General features: G+C 45.5%; 1 protein-coding gene across 4 annotated transcripts in view; it reads left to right on the top strand.

Moving 5' to 3' along the window:
* Positions 1–7,992: 7,992 nt before the first annotated feature.
* The window catches only part of LOC133339442 (uncharacterized), a 36,722-nt gene continuing 25,652 nt past the window's right edge, over positions 7,993–19,062 (top strand). For 2 of the 4 annotated variants that reach the window (XM_061547603.1, XM_061547602.1), the window contains exon 1: positions 7,993–8,372. In XM_061547603.1, the coding sequence (XP_061403587.1) occupies positions 8,342–8,372 (31 nt within the window). In that variant the 5' untranslated portion in view covers positions 7,993–8,341. Of the gene's footprint in view, positions 8,373–10,106; positions 10,231–14,081; positions 14,179–19,062 lie in introns of those variants that run through there. The other 2 variants (XM_061547608.1, XM_061547607.1) reach the window with 2 other exon arrangements.

The following is a 19,062-nucleotide window of genomic DNA, read 5'->3' as shown; positions in this document are numbered from 1 at the left end:
ATCCCTCCGTTGTTAGGGTGCATGTTGTGCAGGGAGTGAACAATGGGTCGTCTCGGATCGGTCTGTACAGCTATATGCTGCGATGCGAGTCTTGGAGAGAGGTTGGGTCTCAGATCGGTCGGTACAGCTATATGCTGCGATACGAGTCTTGGAGAGAGATTGGGTCTCAGATCGGTCGGTACAGCTATATGCTGCGATGCGAGTCTTGGAGAGAGACTGGGTTGAAGTCCCCCCCGATATGGCCGACGTGCGCGGTTTTAGGATGGAGACGCCACGTTGGAAAGGCGGGGGGTGCAAACGGTTGACATGTAATGTCGGTGGTGGTCCTCATTGAGGGCTGCTGGGACGCAAGCACGGGATGCCTTGGAGATGCGGTTCGCGCGTGCGGCCACCATTTATGGACAGGAGCAGGCAGATTTATTTTGGTTGTGTCATGTAAATTTTATATATATATTTAAAAATGTAGATACTGGAGCAGCCCTGAAGTGCGACTTCTTTGCCCAGTACATGGGTCGGCCCTGAAGTACGACTTCTCGACCCGGGACGTAGACAGACGTCTGGATAAGTGTGTGTAGAGGGATGCTCGACATGTTGGTCTTCGCCTTCTCTCCACCTGACTGATGGGAGGCTGGCAGAGTGGTGTGGATCCCTGCCATCTATGCGGTGGTTGTGTGATTTCGGTTCGATTACCGATGTTGGTTGTGCATCCAACGCGTCGGAATCTGTATATTTGTTGTTGTCAATTCCCCGTTTTCTATGCGGATCCCGAGGAGGGCTAGGTGTGCCGCGGGTCGTTTGTTCACGTGTCATTGCTTCACCTTTTTGTTGATTGATGCTTGTATATAGTGTAGAGTTGTACAGGTTGGTTATGGTTATTATGGTTGCTTTCTTGTTCTCTTTTCTTTTCCTGTTGAGGCTCGCATATTTTTTTTCTCTCTCTCCCTTTCGTTAATTTAAACTTTCTAATTATTGACAGCCGGGATGGCTGGAGGCTACATAGAGGGGGGTAATGTAGTGACATAAGAAGGGAGGGGCTGCTGGGGGCTCTGGGATCCCAGGCGAGTCCAGACGCTTAAGCCTCTGGGCGCCAGGCGCTGGGTTCCCAGGGGGTCCAGACGCTTAAGCCTCTGGGCGCCAGGCGTTGAGTTCCCAGGCGCTTAATCCCCTGGGCGCCGCCAACGGGGGGGGGGGGCTGTGTGTGCTCTGTGGGATGTCTGGTGGCGCACACGGCCCCACCCCTCGTTGGACCAGGCATAAAAGGAGAGCTCCCTGGACGATCGGGGCCCAGTTGTAACTCAAGACCCAAGACCCACGACCAGCCATCTGAAGACCCTGGGATGCTGTGAGAGCCAGTGGTGGGACTCTGGAACTCCCGACTCTACGACCTTGTGAGGATGAGCGTAGCCAGAGTAGAGTATCTAGAGTATCTAGGCTGTGTAGCTAGGCTGTGTACCTAGGCTGTAACAGAGTATCAGGACTGTTGGAGTGTTGTATTGTAATAAAGAAGTTACAAGTGTCTCCGGAACCCGTTACACATACCAAAATAAAATAAATTAAAGCACTATACCTAGCCATCTCAGCCACTCCTGACTGAACAGTGGGTATTAGAGTAGGCGATTCTGGTATGAGTGAGCACAGTCATGAATTACGCACTAGAACGTGCCACCTCTGTAACACCCACACACACTCGTGACCTTTTCACAGAAACTATGTCTGTGAAGATGTTCAATGATGGACCGCCAGAGGCCACAAACGGGTTTTGATTCCTTACCCGTACCCGGCCGCACCAGGGTCGCAAACGGGTACCCGTACCCGTCCGTACCCGTACCCTACCCGTACCCGGCTGGGTACGGGTAGGGTACGGGTATCGGGTACCCGATTGCGACCTCTGGGATGAAGCCACGTTGCAGGCGCGGGTGGGTTAATTCTGGGAACTTGAATTGTGAGAAGAGACAAGACGTTGGGAAATGAGTGACAAACAGTGACACACCAGTGACTCACGGCCTACCCGTACCCGTACCCGGCCGCACCAGAGTCGCAAACAGGTACCCGTACCCGGCCGGGTACGGGTAGCCGGGTATCGGGTAGGATACGGGTATCGGGTACCCGGTTGCGATCTCTGTGGTCCGCGCCCTTGGAGTAGTGAGTTTTCCCACTCCACAGATTTCACTTGTCGACGGCAAACACATACGGCGAGTTATTTCTGAAGCAGTGTCGAGGCCGTCCAAAGTTCGGTCATCAAGCGGTACTGAGTGGCACTATCAATAGCTCGTGAGAGTTTGGCATTCCTCCAACGGTGCGGTCGGGCAAAAGAGCAAGCCCCCCCACCCCCCCCCCCCCCCCCCGCAAATTACCAGCTGTGTCAGCAAGGGTTGGCAAGCGCTGTGAGCTTGCCGAAACTCGTGTACCAACGTTTTTGTCATTGTGTGCAATTGTGAACAGTAGCCATATAAGACATGCATTAATACTGGTAGGAACGAAGTGAACCAGCCTACAATAGATTATATCGTCCGTCCGTCCGATGTCTGATGTCCGATTAGGTGTAGCAACATCGCCCCCTACTGCAAACACTTGGCAGGACCCTACAAAAACCTTTACACTCAGTGAGGCTTTCCTGGCTAAACAAGTGTAATAATACATGATGTTTATATTCCTTGGTTATTAGTTCCTACCAGCCCACCCCGCAGGGACCTGTTATTGGTTCACTGCAGCTCAAAGACTCATTCCCTACAAGGTGTGTGGTGAAGTTAGGAAGATGTCCATGCGTGCTCGATATTTGAAGGCTTGAAGACCAGAATCGGTGATTTCGCCGACAGGGAGGTAGTTCCATATCCGGTCAGCAGTGTGAAGAATGGAGCTTCTGGCGACTTTGAGGGGGGGGGGGGGGGGGGCAAGGGATGAACACAGAGAGGTGTTCATACTTACTCTTTGGTTAATTGTTTTTATATCCTTTATATTAAGTTTGCTTGCTTGCTTGCGTGCTTGCGTGCTTGCTTGCTTGCTTACGACCGTGCAAATCTTTCGGTCGTTTTTTAACCCACTTCCCGTGATCTAATCGAGCTGACATTTTGCACACAGACTCGTTGTGCGTGACAATGCATTTTCGTGAAAAAACTTTTTCCGAAATTTTACACTGTTTAGGGAATTTTTTAAATATTTAATTACCAATGGTTTAATGCTGCCAGACAATCATCTGACCCATAGGTGGCAGTCATCTCAAGCCAGAGGATGAGAGGACTCTAGCCGCCCCGATGCCACGCATATAAAGGATTTATAGTGAAAAACTTAGTTTTTACGGGTTAATTTTTTTACCCTTTTATCTGGCAACAAAACTGACACCTTTTTCATAAGGAGTCATCTTTGCATTGACCAGAATACCTGCAGTGGGAATGCAAACAAAAAACATAACTCCGAGAATTATTTTATTATGTTTTATTTTTATTATTTTATTATTTCCATTCTACGTGACTTTACCGAAAGAACCAAGAAGATGAATCCCTGCAGTCACGAAAGCTTTACATCGAAATATAACTCCGATAATATATGCATTGTCCTTGAAATTGATGTAAATGCTTACCCCGAGCTCTCATACTCTGATGGTGCATTGTCTTTGAGTTGTGCGCCTTTTGGCGTCATCTGGTCCAACACCATGTGAGACGAGGCTCTAAGGAAAGCTGTCTCGGGTGTGGACCAATCAATTTCAAGGACAATGCACATACATTATCAGAGTTATGTTTTTTGTTTACATTCCGACTGCAGGTATTGTGGTCAATGCAAACATGACTCCTTGTAAAAAAAGGTGTCAGTTTGGTTGCCAGATAAAAGGGTAAAAAACAAGTATCATATTTTGCTACTGGCAAATGAGGTTCCAATGGTGTACTCTTTGGTTCTTTCGGTAAAGTGACGTAGGTATAAAATCAATTAAATTAAATCACTATACCTACGTGACTTTACTGAAAGAACCAAAGAGTATGGATCCCTGCGGTCACGAAAACTTCTAATCTAGAGTGTTCATACCTGTCAACCCCTTATTAGTACTTACCCTATTACAGACCAATTCCGACCTTATTACATTGGTCAACAAAAAAAAACATGTTTTTCTGGCCTGGACTTTTGCAGCTGTTTTAGACTAATTTCAGGGTGCTAATTCCAAATCTGATCCCAGATTTGCTCTATCACATCTCATTTTATGCTATCGGCATTCCCCATTTTCATTGATTTTACCCGAAATTAATGCTGTCACTTATGATTGCAAGTTGTTGCGAGTCAGTGACTGCTTTAGTGTTAAAATACGGTGCTGTATTTTTAGGATAGTGTGTTTATAATATCATTTTATGTAGATATCCACATTTATTTAATATTTTTCTTCTGCAGTTTTTATTGAAAATTCAATATTTGATATCTCAAAAACCTGATGTGATAGACAAAAACTGATGCCAGATTTGGAATCAGCACCCCAAAATTACATTACTGCCGTTGGAATACCTTATGCCAGAAAAAGTGTGTTGACCAGTGTTATTCTTGGGTCGTTCGGTAAAGTCACGAAAGTTTTAAGTCAATTCCGACCTTATTGATCACCCCGTACCCTTATAAATATCAAAGTTCATCCTGCAAAGTCCCATCACAAGGGGCACACACACAAGAAATGGAAAGCGACTCAAAATACTTTAGTACAATAACAAGGGCGGTGATCTTATATAATTAGTTAAACAAAGAGTAGAGGGGGTGATCAATACGGACGAAAAAACGCTACCCTATTCTACTAGTAAGGTATATTATTTGTCAAACGCAGTTTTTGTCCAACGTAGCATTTTCCAGGAATAACAAGTATAACCCGTAAAAACAAAGTTTTTCACTATAAATCCTTTATATGCGTGGCGGCTAGAGTCCTCTCGTCCTCTGGCTTGAGATGGCTGCCACCTATGGGTCAGATGATTGCATTGCACCATTAAGCAATTGGTAATTAAATATAATATTTTGTCCTAAAAAGTGTAAAATTTTGGAAAAAAAATTCACGAACATTAATTGCCACGCACAACGAGTCTGTGTGGAAAATGTCAGATCGATTGGATCACGGGAAGTGGGTTAAAAAACGACCGAAAGATTTGCACAGTCGTAAGCAAGCAAGCATGCAAGTGAACTTAATATAAAGGATTTAAAAACTCTCGTAGTCCGGCGAGATCTGCCTGTACAAATACAAATATCCCCCATATAGCCTTAAGACTGTTGGGACAGGTGTTGTTAGCGAGCACCTATGAAGGCCGGCATGGCACATGAAGGGGTGGGTGGCAAGCACCACGCTCTGCTACCTTTATCTCCCCAGTTGCAATGTTTACACACTGCATCAGGTACTAATTTGAGGCTAAGTCGACCTAGAGAAGGCCCAGGGCCAGTTCAGATTATCATCACTAGTGTTGGCCGTGAGTGGGAATCAAACTTGGGTTCGTAGCGCAGCGTGCTAACCACTACACTACCTCTGCCTGTACACGACGTACACACACACACAAGAAAAGGAACGCTCCACGAATTTGCGTGTCATCCTTGCACAGGGGCCATGGAGAGTGACTATGCATCCTTCGTTAGAGGAAGTTGCAGAATTGTTGTGAAAGCGAGCGTGACCAGATACTTCCATCCCGGTTTCACAAGTTCAGGAAGTGGTCAGTGTTCCCCTTGGCTAAGCCTCGTAATGACTCTGACCAAAGATCTGCGGAGAACGAGTTGGAGTGGAGAGGACGGGGCTATTGCCAGAGTTGGTGGGGTAATCAGTTAGAGCGACGCATGGATCTGAGACAGAGCCAACCCAGACCCCCCCCCCCCGCGATTCGATTATCAAGTTTTGTGGTCGCAATTACATTTTGAAACAAAGCGTATATATTCCTTCTATAATTGAAGCTTTCGTGACTGCAAGGATTCATATTCTTGGGTTTTTTCAGTAAAGTCACGTAGGTAAAAAAATAAAATTAATAAAAGTAAAATAAAAGAAAATAATATAATAATAAAAATGTTTTTACTTTTATTATTTTAATTTTTTTACCTACGTGACTTTACCGAAAAAACCCAAGAATTTAAAACGTATAAAGGTGTACAAGGAAGTCATCGACTTATGAACACCCAGCGTACGGACACCTGGACTTACGAACGAGCTTCCATGAAATAAAAAACAAAACATTGACACATAAAACGCGAAACTATTTTGTTCAGAAGAGCTATCCTTCGCGAGATGTCATCAGTCGGCATCGCGCTGGGAGTGAGGGTTCATGTGTGTGAGCGCGTGCCTGGGTATTTCGTGCTATAAAACACTCCACACCCACAATTCCCAATTGATGATGGGGCAGTTGTGCAGAGAGTGGAAAGTTTTACATACCTGAGCAGTGTGCTCATGACTGTCTGCGGTTTGACAGCATCGGTCTCACTCCGAATCAGTCGAGCGGCATCGGTTGCGTAACGCTGTGGAAGTTACCTGGTCTGTCGCTTCACACAAAGCTTCGGGTCTTCTCGGCCACAGTCATGCACTTTCTTTTCTATGCTTGCAAAACATGGACCCCCCCCCTAATGGAACATCTTGGCTGTTTAGAAACATTCAGGTCTGGGCCTGCCTACGATGCATTCTCTGGGATTAACCAGGCTGGATTGTGTCAGGAGCTCACAAATCCTTGAAATAGCTGAACAAAGTCCCATCGGTGAGCTCCTCCGGCAGGCAAGGCTGCATTGTCTGGATGAGGGGGTAGGGGGTAGAGGCGAGGAATGGGGGGGGGGTCAAAAAGTACTCAACGGTGGAGGATGGGTATTCTTAGGTTTTTTTCGGTAAAGTCACGTAGGTAAACAATTTAATAAAAGTAAAATAAAAAATAAAATAAAATTCACGACACTTGATACAGCTTTCGTGCTGCGACGGTTCCACCTGAAGACGGAAGCTTGTGTTGCCTCCGAAACGTCGTGATTTTTATTTTATTTTACTTTTATTAATTTTAATTGTTTACCTACGTGACTTTACCGAAAAAACCTAAGAATATGAATCCTTGCAGTCACGAAAGCTTCAAATCTAGAAGGAAGGAGGATGGGGTCCACTCACTATATCTGGACTCTGTTCCAGGAAAAACCGACAGCCGTCATCGGTGCTGGATTTGTTTTACTGGTAGGAACGAAGTGAACCAGCCTACAATAGATTATATCGTCCGTCCGTCCGTCCGTGTAGCAACATCGCCCCCTACTGCAAACACTTGGCAGGACCCTACAAAAACCTTTACACTCAGTGAGGCTTTCCTAGATTTGAAGCTTTCGTGACTGCAAGGATTCATATTCTTAGGTTTTTTCGGTAAAGTCACGTAGGTAAAACATTAAAATTAATAAAAGTAAAATAAAAATAAAATAAAAATCACGACGTTTCGGAAGCTTGTGTTGCTTCCGAAACGTCGTGATTTTTATTTTATTTTACTTTTATTAATTTTAATGTTTTACCTACGTGACTTTACCGAAAAAACCTAAGAATATGAGGCTTTCCTGGCTAAACAAGTGTAATAATACATTATGTTTATATTCTTTGGTTATTCGTTCCTACCAGCCCATTAATTCTAGATTTTAAGCTTTCGTGACTGCAAGGATTCATATTCTTAGGTTTTTTCGGTAAAGTCACGTAGGTAAAACATCAAAATTAATGAAAATAAAATAAAATAAAAATCACGACGTTGCCTCCGAAACGTCGTGATTTTTATTTTATTTTATTTTCATTCATTTTGATGTTTTACCTACACGGTGACTTTACCGAAAAAACCTAAGAATAATAATCTCCCAGTTTCGTTCCGTCAGTCAGCCAGCCCCTCCCGCTCCGCCTGCTGGTCCGTGGCCAAATCAATCCGTGGTGGGGCGCTGCTCGCAGTTTCATCTAAAATCGAGCGTCAAAAGCTCCCAATCCTCTTCATCCTCCTCTTCTCATTCTGCTTCTTCCGTACGGCGGCTGACGATGTAGACGCAGAGACAACGCGACTACGAGTGTCACGCATTCTATCGTTGAGGGGGTCTCGGCACAGAAGCAACCGCGTCAGGCGCAAGCGGAGTTTCTATATTCGCCGCGGGTGTTCTTCTCCTCCTGCTGCTGCTGCTTTCGTATTTGTGGATCCCTTGAGCATCATTGCTTCGTGATAGACATACAGTAGGTTGTGCTCTCTCTCTCTCTCTTCTGGATGAGCGCAGTCAGTACACTGCTGCTGCTGCTGAGTTTAATAAGATCCCACTTGTGCTCTGGGTATGCGCATAATGAGTTAAGCTCCAGCAATGAATTAAGACAAAAACAACAACTGCAGCTACAACTACAACTATTACAACAGCAGCAGCAGCAGCGCGGATGAATGGCGAGCCTCGCCACGAGAACTCCGGTAAGAGTCCCGCATCACTCCGGGAGTGGACACTGCGCCGGATTTGGTGGTGGTCGATTTGGACAGAGTTTTAAAAAAATCTAAACTTTTTTTCTTGGTTCTTTCGGTAAAGTCAAGGAGATAGAAAACTAAAAATAGATAATGAAATTTAAATTAAACAATGAAAAAATAATAAATTGAAAATAATAGAAGCAAAAAACCACGATAAAAAAATAGTAAAATAAAATGTTACATAAATTGAAAATAATAAAAGCAAAAAAAACCCCACGACGTTTCGATCGCAACACAAGCGGTTTTCATAAGGATTTTATTATTTTCAATTATTTATTTTACTATTTTTATCGTGTTTTTTCGCTTTTATTATTTTCAATGTATAATTTTTATTTTTTAAATGATAATAAAAAATTGTAATTTCATTATTTATATATATTTTTCTTTTTTTTCTTTTCTATCTACGTGACTTTACCGAAAGAACCAAGAATATGAATTCCTGCAGTTACGAAAGTTTTAAGTCAAATTTTTTTTATCTAAACCAGTCGTAAGGGCCCGATTCATCTGTATAGCTCTTTTGTTCAGCAACGACCTGGCTATCAGAAATGAAAACTCAAATTGAAGTGGCTGAACCAGCATCATGCTGACATGTCAAGCAACAGTACTATCCTGGTAAACGCGTGACGTTGATTCTAAATGTGGAGGGGAAAAAACCGCAGGGCCCCCCAGAGAAATCTCCACGTGACCACGGGGAGCGAGCGAGAGAGAGAAACACCACTAACTCCAACCCATACAGTCGGCGTCAGGGTTTCGGATAGATTATTCTTTGTTTTTTTTCGGTAAAGTCACGTATAAAGAAAAAATAATAAATTAAATACTAGCATACGACGTTTCGATTGTAACACAAGCAATCATCATCAGCTATAATGAAATAGCGACATAGAATCTAACCAAAAAACTATAGACAGACATATAAGCAGACAGATATCACCAAGATACACAGAGAGAGCAACACAGGTACAGAGAGAGTTGATCGTCTCTGTGGGGTGGCCTTAAATAGACAGAGGGGGGCAGAGGCAGAGAGAGGGAGGGAGTTAGAGAAAACATGTACATGTCAATGAGTACGAAGGGACGCGTAGTGAAGTACGCAGGCTTAGAGGGAGACAGAACACACGAAATTAAATAACCTCGCAAAGATTCGAAATGTTAGAACCCACGACCTCCTGTATAGCAGGCGAGGTAGTTAACATCTCCTAGCGGAGCCGCAGCTATAAGGGGCCGTCCATAAATGACGTCACGCATCTAGGGTGGGGGGGGGGGGTCAGACATTTGTGACGATGTGTGACGAGGGGGGGAGGGTTGAGAAATGTGAGATCACATCAAAATGCGCAACTTTAAATGAATATAGACAACACGTTCTACTTGATTAAAATAGACTTCTTAATAAATGTTTATCCTACAACATCAGAGTGCAGCGCCACATTCAATACGCACTACAAGCGATTTGAAGCATGTTTTATATTTTTGGGGGGGTGGGGGCAGAGCTTTGTGACGTCATATTTGAGAGGGGGGGGTCTGACGTTTTGTGACGCCGTGTGACGATGGGGGGGGGGGGGGGGTAAGAAATGGTCCAAAATCACGTGACGTCATTTATGGACGGCCCCTAAGAGCTTAGCACAGCCTGGGCGAACCACAGCTTATATCTCGTGCGCTCAAGAGGCACTCAAAAGAGTTCTCATAATTGACGCACTCAAACTCAGCACAAGAGTAGAATGCGACTATTAAAGGTCCACCAGACTTCACCACACGGGTCAGCGTGCAGCGATTGGTAGTCGGATATCCAGCAACTGCAGCCAGCAGCGTCCTGGTACGTGCAGTTTGTGTGTTTTATATATTTACGCGATCTAACCCAAAACACCTCGATTATGGGTGTGTGTGTGTTGATGTTCTTTCGCACCATACGTGGATAGCCACGATAATCGGAGGTGCAGGAGGGAGAACAACAAACTGTGGGTCTTTGTGTGAGTCTATGGGTATCTGTGTGAGTCTATGGGTATCTGTGTGAGTCTATGGGTATCTGTGTGAGTCTATGGGTATCTGTGTGAGTCTATGGGTATCTGTGTGAGTCTGTGGGTCTCTGTGTGAGTCTATGGGTATCTGTGTGAGTCTATGGGTATATGTGTGAGTCTATGGGTGTCTGTGTGAGTCTATGGGTATCTGTGTGAGTCTGTGGGTCTCTGTGTGAGTCTATGGGTATCTGTGTGAGTCTATGGGTATATGTGTGAGTCTATGGGTGTCTGTGTGAGTCTATGGGTATCTGTGTGAGTCTATGGGTCTCTGTGTGAGTCTATGGGTATCTGTGTGAGTCTATGGGTCTCTGTGTGAGTCTATGGGTCTCTGTGTAAGTATATCGGTGTCTGTGTGAGTCTATGGATATATGTGTGAGTCTATGGGTATCTGTGTGAGTCTATGGGTCTCTGTGTGAGTCTATGGGTCTCTGTGTAAGTATATCGGTGTCTGTGTGAGTCTATGGGTATCTGTGTGAGTCTATGGGTATCTGTGTGAGTCTATGGGTATCTGTGTGAGTCTATGAGTCTCTGTGTGAGTCTATGGGTATATGTGTGAGTCTATGGGTATCTGTGTGAGTCTATGGGTCTCTGTGTGAGTCTATGGGTCTCTGTGTAAGTATATCGGTGTCTGTGTGAGTCTATGGGTATCTGTGTGAGTCTATGGGTCTCTGTGTGAGTCTATGGGTATCTGTGTGAGTCTATGGGTATCTGTGTGAGTTTGTGGGTCTCTGTGTGAGTCTGTGGGTCTCTGTGAGTCTATGGGTATCTGTGTGAGTCTATGGGTCTCTGTGTGAGTCTATGGGTATCTGTGTGAGTCTATGGGTATCTGTGTGAATCTATGAGTCTCTGTGAGTCTATGGGTATCTGTGTGTGAGTCTATGAGTCACTGTGAGTCTATGATCCACTGTGTGAGTCTATGGGTCTTTGTGTGAGTTTATGGATCTCTGTGTGAGTCTATGGATCTCTGTGTGAGTCTATGAGTCACTGTGTGAATCTATCGGTCTCTGTGTGAGTCTATGGGTCTTTGTGTGAGTTTATGGATCTCTGTGTGAGTCTATGGATCTCTGTGTGAGTCTATGAGTCACTGTGTGAGTCTATGGGTCTCTGTGTGAGTCTATGGGTCTCTGTGAGTCTATGAGTCACTGTGCGAGTATATGGGTCTGTGTGAGTATATGGACTCTGTGTGAGTCTATGGGTCACTGTGTGAATCTATCGGTCTCTGTGTGAGTCTATGGGTATCTGTGTGAGTCTATGGGTCTCTGTGTGAGTCTATGGGTCTGTGTGAGTCTATGATTCACTGTGTGAGTCTGTGGGTCTCTGTGCGAGTCTATGGGTCTCTGTGAGTCTATGAGTCACTGTGCGAGTATATGGATCTCTGTGTGAGTATATTGACTGTGTGAGTCTATGGGTCTCTGTGCGAGTCTATGGGTCTCTGTGTGAGTCTATGGGTCTCTGTGCGAGTCTATGGGTCTCTGTGTGAGTCTATGATTCACTGTGTGAATCTATCGGTCTCTGTGTGAGTCTATGGGTATCTGTGTGAGTCTTTGGTTCTCTATGTGAGTCTATGATTCACTGTGTGAGTCTGTGGGTCTCTGTGCGAGTCTATGGGTCTCTGTGTAAGTGTATGGTTCTCTGTGTGAATATATCGGTCTCTGTGTGAGTCTATGGGTATCTGTGGGAGTCTATGATTCATTGTATGAGTCTGTGGGTCTCTGTGTGAGTCTATGGGTATCTGTGCGAGTCTATGGATATCTGTGTGAGTCTATGGGTCTCTGTGAGTCTATGAGTCACTGTATGAGTCTGTGTGTCTCTGTGTGAATTTATCGGTCTCTGTATGAGTCTACGTATGTATGCTGAAATTATTTCGCACCGTACGTAGCCAACCGTGCTAATCTTTGATGCGTGGGAAGGATTATCGGGTTTGACTGTTTCCAAGTCACAAATACAGTAACAGAGTGGTCGTGATGTCCTCTGCACAATCAATACACGAGAAAGAGACATGCGCGCGCACACACGGCACGCCGCTCGCCAACAGCACTGTGTAGGGCCTTATCAGAAAGACAAATCCCCGTCAACCCCTTAACAATGCCTACCTTATTACAGACAAATTCAGTCCCTATTGGTCACCCCGTGCTCTTATAAATATCAACGTTCATCCGTGAAAATCCCATCACAAGGCAGAAACACAAATAGACAAAAACGTGTTTTTTTCTGCCCGTACTGAAACGGCTGTACACCGTACGGACCTGAAAACTCAATTTCCATGAACAAGAATACGGGGTAAACCGTATGCGCTGACAGGTAAGATAATAGCACCCGTGTGGGGGGTGGGGGGGGACTATCGGATAGAGATGGGGTTGTGTACCGCAGGCTTATTCACACCGGGAATGGCACTGCCCTCATCCATAATAAATACATAGACGCAGAGATGATGTATCATCCATTATGCGGCACCGGATTTTGAAAAACGCCGGATAATCACTCATCATCATTATTTCGAATAGCTTATTTTTGCACGTTCTTGCAACATGTGTTTTTTTTAAATGTGTGTATGTGCTTTTTTAGGTGTTGTGAATGTGTTTTGTTGCCGTATTTTTACATTGGTTTACTATGTTAAATTGTCATAAATAGCCACACAAAGACAAACAAAATATCCTCGTGTAAAAATACTAAGTTACTGTATTTTTAAATCCTTTATATTAAGTTCACTTGCTTGCTTGCTTACGACCGTGCAAATCTTTCGGTCGTTTTTTAACCCACTTCCCGTGATCCAATCGAGCTCACATTTTGCACACAGACTCGTTGTGCGTGACAATTAATGTTCGTGAATTTTTTTCCCGTAACTTTACACTTTTTAGGGAAAATAAATAAATATTTAATTACCAATTGTTTAACGGTGGCAGGCAATCATCTGACCCATAGGTGGCAGCCATCTCAAGCCAGAGGACGAGAGGACTCTAGCCGCCACGCATATAAAGAATTTATAGTGAAAAACTTTGTTTTTACGGGTTAATTTTTCTGTACAGTACTGATCACCCCAATCTCGAAGACTGCATCATGGGGCGACGTTTCACGTGCCGACTACTCAGCTCTTGTTTTAACACAACATCTGCATGTGTTTGACGATCGCTAGCGCCGATAATATACACACAACGCTAACTATCGCCTAATCGCACGGTGCATATTTTCCCCTTATCATGGCGGGATTGTTTTTTTTATACATAAAATACGTGCAATATTTTCCATTAAGTTGCGCGTAGTGTATAAAGTACCGCAATATCATTTTTTTAATATTTTAAAAATATCATATTTTAAATATTTTAAATATGATATTGCGGTAATTTGAAATCGAGAATTTCTTACGTTTTTTTTTTTGTGTCACGGATATGGTGCCGATCGCCAAACTGGTTTAAAGCCTTGGGAGCGGTCTTGCCGGTTTCGCCGGATCTCGCCCGGAACCGACGGATGATATTGTTGAAAGCCGGATAGTCGATGATCGACTGACTGTACTCTCAAGCCGTCAATCTCGTGTTGGAATATATTTTAAAAAATTTGACCAAGTAAGACCACACTGAGAGATGTAGCTCTTTTGTTCACAAATGATGGCTCAACGAAGTTACGTGTCGTCACGTGGACATTGATCGCTGCATCCACATCCTCCCGAAGCGCCTTTTCTAAATGTGGAGGGAAAGAAACGGGAGGACGCTGCCGAAAAACGCACGCCTACCACGGGAAAGTAAGCGAAGGTGAGAGAGACACGCAGACTCCAGATTATACAGCGGGCGTCAGGGTCGGGATCGAAGCCACGTGCTCAGTGTACCGGGCGAAGGAGTTAACATCTCCTGGCCACAACGGAGCCCCAGCCTAACTGGTGCATTTTAATGCCCGTAAAAGACGGAAGCTTGTGTTGCCTCCGAAACGTCGTGATTTTAATTTTATTTTACTTTTATTAATTTTAATGTTTTACCTACGTGACTTTACCGAAAAAACCTAAGAATATGAATCATTACAGTCACGAAAGCTTCAAATCTAGAATTACACAGGAGAGATGGAGCAATTACAAAAAAACATTTTACGCAGGGGAGATGGAGCAATTACAAAAGAAAATTGCCGGTCTGATTGCCGCAACAATTAGTGAGCGCTGTATACCATGAAGAAGGCCGCATGCGAATGGGGTGGGTTGGTTGGCCAGCAGACACACCCGGCCGCCTTTGTCTTCCAAGTGTTAATGTTTTGGCGTCATCTGGTCCAACACCAATGGAGACTATGCTCTAAGAAAAGCTGTCTCGGGTGTGGACCAATCAACTTCAAGGACAGTGCATATCATTATCATCATCAGAGTTGTTTCTTTTAGTTTGCATTTTGACTGCTTGTGTTGTGGTTATTGCAAACATGATGCCTTGTATAAAGGTGTCAGTTTTTGTACCAGTTGAAAGGGTAAAAACCTATTACTACAGTGCTAATGTTGTTTACACAGACCGATCCCCATACCCGCTATTGGCTACGAAGTGACGGTGCCAGGCCAGGTGCACTTCGAGGCCCACGTGAAGCGTCGAAGGCTCCGCTGGAAGGAAGGTCACGGGACAGACCCAGCAGATGCCATGGGTTGGGCAGACTGAGATGACTGGCACATTGACCACCTGTACCGCCTACTGTTTACACACCAACACCACCAGCCACGCATTATTTAAGGCTGAGTTTAACCTAGGTTGGGATGCGGGAAGGAGGGGAGCCTGGCGCCAGGACCGGTTCAAATATTCGCTGCCACTATGATTAATTTGGTCGCAAGCTGTAAATTTAACTTGGGCGTTCTGCCGTGGGGTTCGTGGCTAACCGCAGCGCCACCACTCCCCATCAGACCCCCCCCCCCCCCCCCATATGGCGCAAAGAGACCTTTGAGGCAAGAGCTGTTCGCGAAACCGGAACGGCACAAAAGGAAGTGGGGGTGGGTGGGTGGGTGACCGACAAAGCCCCAGACCTGCGGCGACATTTACACATTTGAGGCCGAATCAACCTAGGGGAGGGGGCCCATCAGCACCGTTTCAGATAATCGTCACCACCGATGTTTGGCGGTGGTGGCGGTGGCCGTGAACGGGGCTAGAACTCGTGTCGCCAGGGGTTTGCTGTGGGGCAGATGCGTGACCACTTAAAGACCCCGGGGCGGGGGTGGGGTGCAAGCGAGCAGCGTCAGAAGGTCTCCGATGCACGCGAGCGGATTGTGACCTGGAGTGGGTTTTAACGTTGTGTGTACATTTTGTACTTCCGAAGAACAGGATGGAAAAAAAGAGCCAAAGCGTGCCAGCAAACAGCTCCTGTTACCGCGACCAGCTGCGCTAATCAACGTCTGCAGTGTAAACACGACAACAATAGCAGCCGCCGTTGGCGATTCACATCACCACGGCGCCAGTGCCAGGCTAGGTGCACCTTGAGGCCGCCCGAAGTGTCGAAGGCTCGCTGCTGGCAGGGCAGGCCCGGGTGCAATATGGTTTGACTGCTGTGCCAGGCTAGGTGCAGGAGGAGATGACGGGACATACCCAGGTGCTATATGGGTTGGCTGTTGTGCCAGGCGAGGTGCAGGAGGAGATTACAGGACATACCAGGTGCAATATGGTTTGACTGCTGTGCCAGGCTAGGTGCAGGAGGAGATCACAGGACATACCCAGGCGCTATATGGGTTGGCTGTTGTGCCAGGCGAGGTGCAGGAGGAGATTACAGGACATACCCAGGTGCAATATGGTTTGACTGCTGTGCCAGGCTAGGTGCAGGAGGAGATCACAGGACATACCCAGGTGCTATATGGGTTGACTTGTGCCAGGCTAGGTGCAGGAGGAGCTCAGTGACAGACTCAAGTGGTATCGATTGACTGAGATGACCGGCAGATGCACCACCTGTGTCCCCTACTGTGCCAACTCACTGCGTTGTATCGGCCCAGCGCCCCGCTTGTTGTTGTGAGCGTCGCTGTTGCCACGTTGGAGGTCGACTGCCTTACAACTTGCCCAGTAGCCTCCTCAACGTGCACTTAGCCTGGCACTATCCAACAGCGGCCTTTACGAGCTTCCCCCATAGACACACAGAACGCCATCACCCCCCCCATCTCCCATCATCATCATCATCGGTTGACTCCTCTCCGAGAGTGTGTGTCGGGGGAGTGTGAGCGGGAATCGAACTCGGGTAGATTCCTACTCACGGCCACCAAAAACAACGACAAAAACAACCACTCATCTTCTTGGTTCTTTCGGTAAAGTCATCACGTAGAAGGGAAATAATAAAATAATAAAAATAAAACATAATAAAATAAAATTCTCACGACGTTTCGGCCACAACGCAAGCAGCCGTCCTCAGGTTAAGAACAGGGCTGTCGGAAAGACAGCGTCCGAATGAATACCACCAAGCTTGGCAGCGTATATTTAAGCTGTGTTAGAGGAGAAGGGAGCCTTGACAAAGGAAGTTACATACCAACAGAGGAATTGAGCATGTTTATGGAAAATGCAGATATGGGATTAGTCACTACTTGTGGAATGTGTAGGTGGTGGGGGGGGTCTCAAAGTCATATTATGCTCGTGTATTATGTAGGATTAGCAGTAATAAAGGGAGGAAGTAGGATTAGCAGTAATAAAGGGAGGGAAATTTTAATAGTAAGGAGCTGCAGCAGCCAAACCACCACGTAAAAAACGAAAATATAAACCACATCAATATCATCAATATACTCAATATACTCTCCAATAAGCTGAGCTACTAACAATAAGTCATACATTACACTTCTATGTCGCAAAAAATATAATATGCCTCCAGCTAAACTTTTTTATTACATCACACTATACACTGCCATAGACAAACCCAACATTAATTATACACTGCGTTACTATACACCACCCCTATACCTTAGACCAGGGGTCGGCAACCTACGGCTCCGGAGCCGCATGCGGCTCTTTACAGGCTGCTTCTTGACGATGAGTACGTATGTACTCAGATGCATTGCGGCTCTTGAAATACTGAATTTTGTACCGAATTGGAAAGAAATGGCTCTTCTTGTTATTTTGGTTGCCGACCCCTGCCTTAGACTATACATTGTAATATTACACTATGTATTATTCTACACACCCTACTGTATACCACACTGCTGTATATTCACTATACAATTACGATACTATATATTACCTTATACATTATATTAAACATTACACTTTTATACTATTTATTATTATACAATCTGCTATACACTATATCATTGACCATCGCGTGAAAGGCACTAAGAGGAAGCAACGAAATATGTCAATGGGAGAGTGGTGAAAGTAGACTTGCAGTGGAGCAAAACCAGTCCCAGGCCACACCAAGACAACGCACAGCTCAAAATTGTGCACTAAAAAAATGTCGCCCTCTACATAACCTTCCCAATTCCTCGTGGAACCTTCCAGAAGGTCCCTCGAATCTCCCTCCTCTCTTTTCCAACTCTGTCCTTGGGTCTCTTTTGCCGCCTCCCACGCTCCCCATCCCCTCTCCTCTTTCCTGTCAAATCTCTCCAAGCCCTCAGCCGATCCCAATGCTTCCTACCCGCTTGGATGTACCTCAGCTGTCGTTCATTAATGATTTACTTACTTACTCTTTGGTTCTTTCAGTGTACTTACATGGCTTTTCTATTACTCTAACATGACCCTTGCCTGCATAATTAACACATATACTAAATTAACAAACTGTATTGCAATCCTTACACATGCGATGACCAAAGGCGCCTTCTTGATTTCCGATGGTTCGACTTCGTTAGAAATGTCACCTTACGAATATGCGACCGGTCACCTAGCAACCCAGCTGCTCCATTTGAAATGGAGATGGCTGCGGTGTCAATCTGTGAACGCATCTCACCCCTGTCTCGATACGTAAGTTCCTGCAGCAAGTGGCGTTTGCTTCAGTTTGTGGTCGACGTTCGAAGTGCGGACTGTGACCCTCAGAGGAATTGCAACTCCCCCCCCCCACCCCATGTTGCTTACATTGCTTTGAAAGTGGCTTTTACATCGATCGGCTATGGTCTGCCTTGAGAGGTATAGGGGTCCCTGGCATCCTGCTGATCCTTGTGAAAGATCTGCATGCAGGCACAAGCCCAAGGGTTCGTATCGGGTCTGGACTTTCGCCACGATTTGGGTCCGCATTTTGAGTACGTCAAGGATGCATTCTCACACCGGCGCTCTTCTGTCGGGCGATCGACTGGATCTTTGAGTCAGGATTGGCCGGCACTACTTCCCTGACTTGGACTATGCTGATGATGCAGCCTTGTTTGTTGAGAAGCCTGAAAAATTCACACCAGTCCAACATTTCTCTAACAATGTGAGAAAAAAAATGGGACGAAATGTTTCATGGCAGAAAACAAAAGTCTAGAACTTGGGCTCCGGACCTCCAGACGCACCCTGCGTAAAATCAACGGCAATGCTGTCAAAGCAGTGGTGTCATTTCTCTCCCTGGGATCTGTATCAACCACTGATGGATGATGTAAGCCTGATGTCATGCACTGGATCAGGCTGGCCTCAGGAATAATTAATGGTCTCAACCACATTTGGGCCCAGAAACGTTTAATTCTGGGCACAAAATTGAGAGTCTACCAGTGCTGTGTTTTGTCAGTTTTGTTGTCACTGTTGCAT

The sequence above is a fragment of the Lethenteron reissneri genome, unplaced genomic scaffold, assembly GCF_015708825.2.
Source record: "Lethenteron reissneri isolate LAM-NWPU_2019-01 unplaced genomic scaffold, ASM1570882v1 scaffold_1864, whole genome shotgun sequence".
Lineage (NCBI taxonomy): Eukaryota > Metazoa > Chordata > Hyperoartia > Petromyzontiformes > Petromyzontidae > Lethenteron > Lethenteron reissneri.
This window is presented reverse-complemented; position numbering and strand designations above follow the sequence as displayed.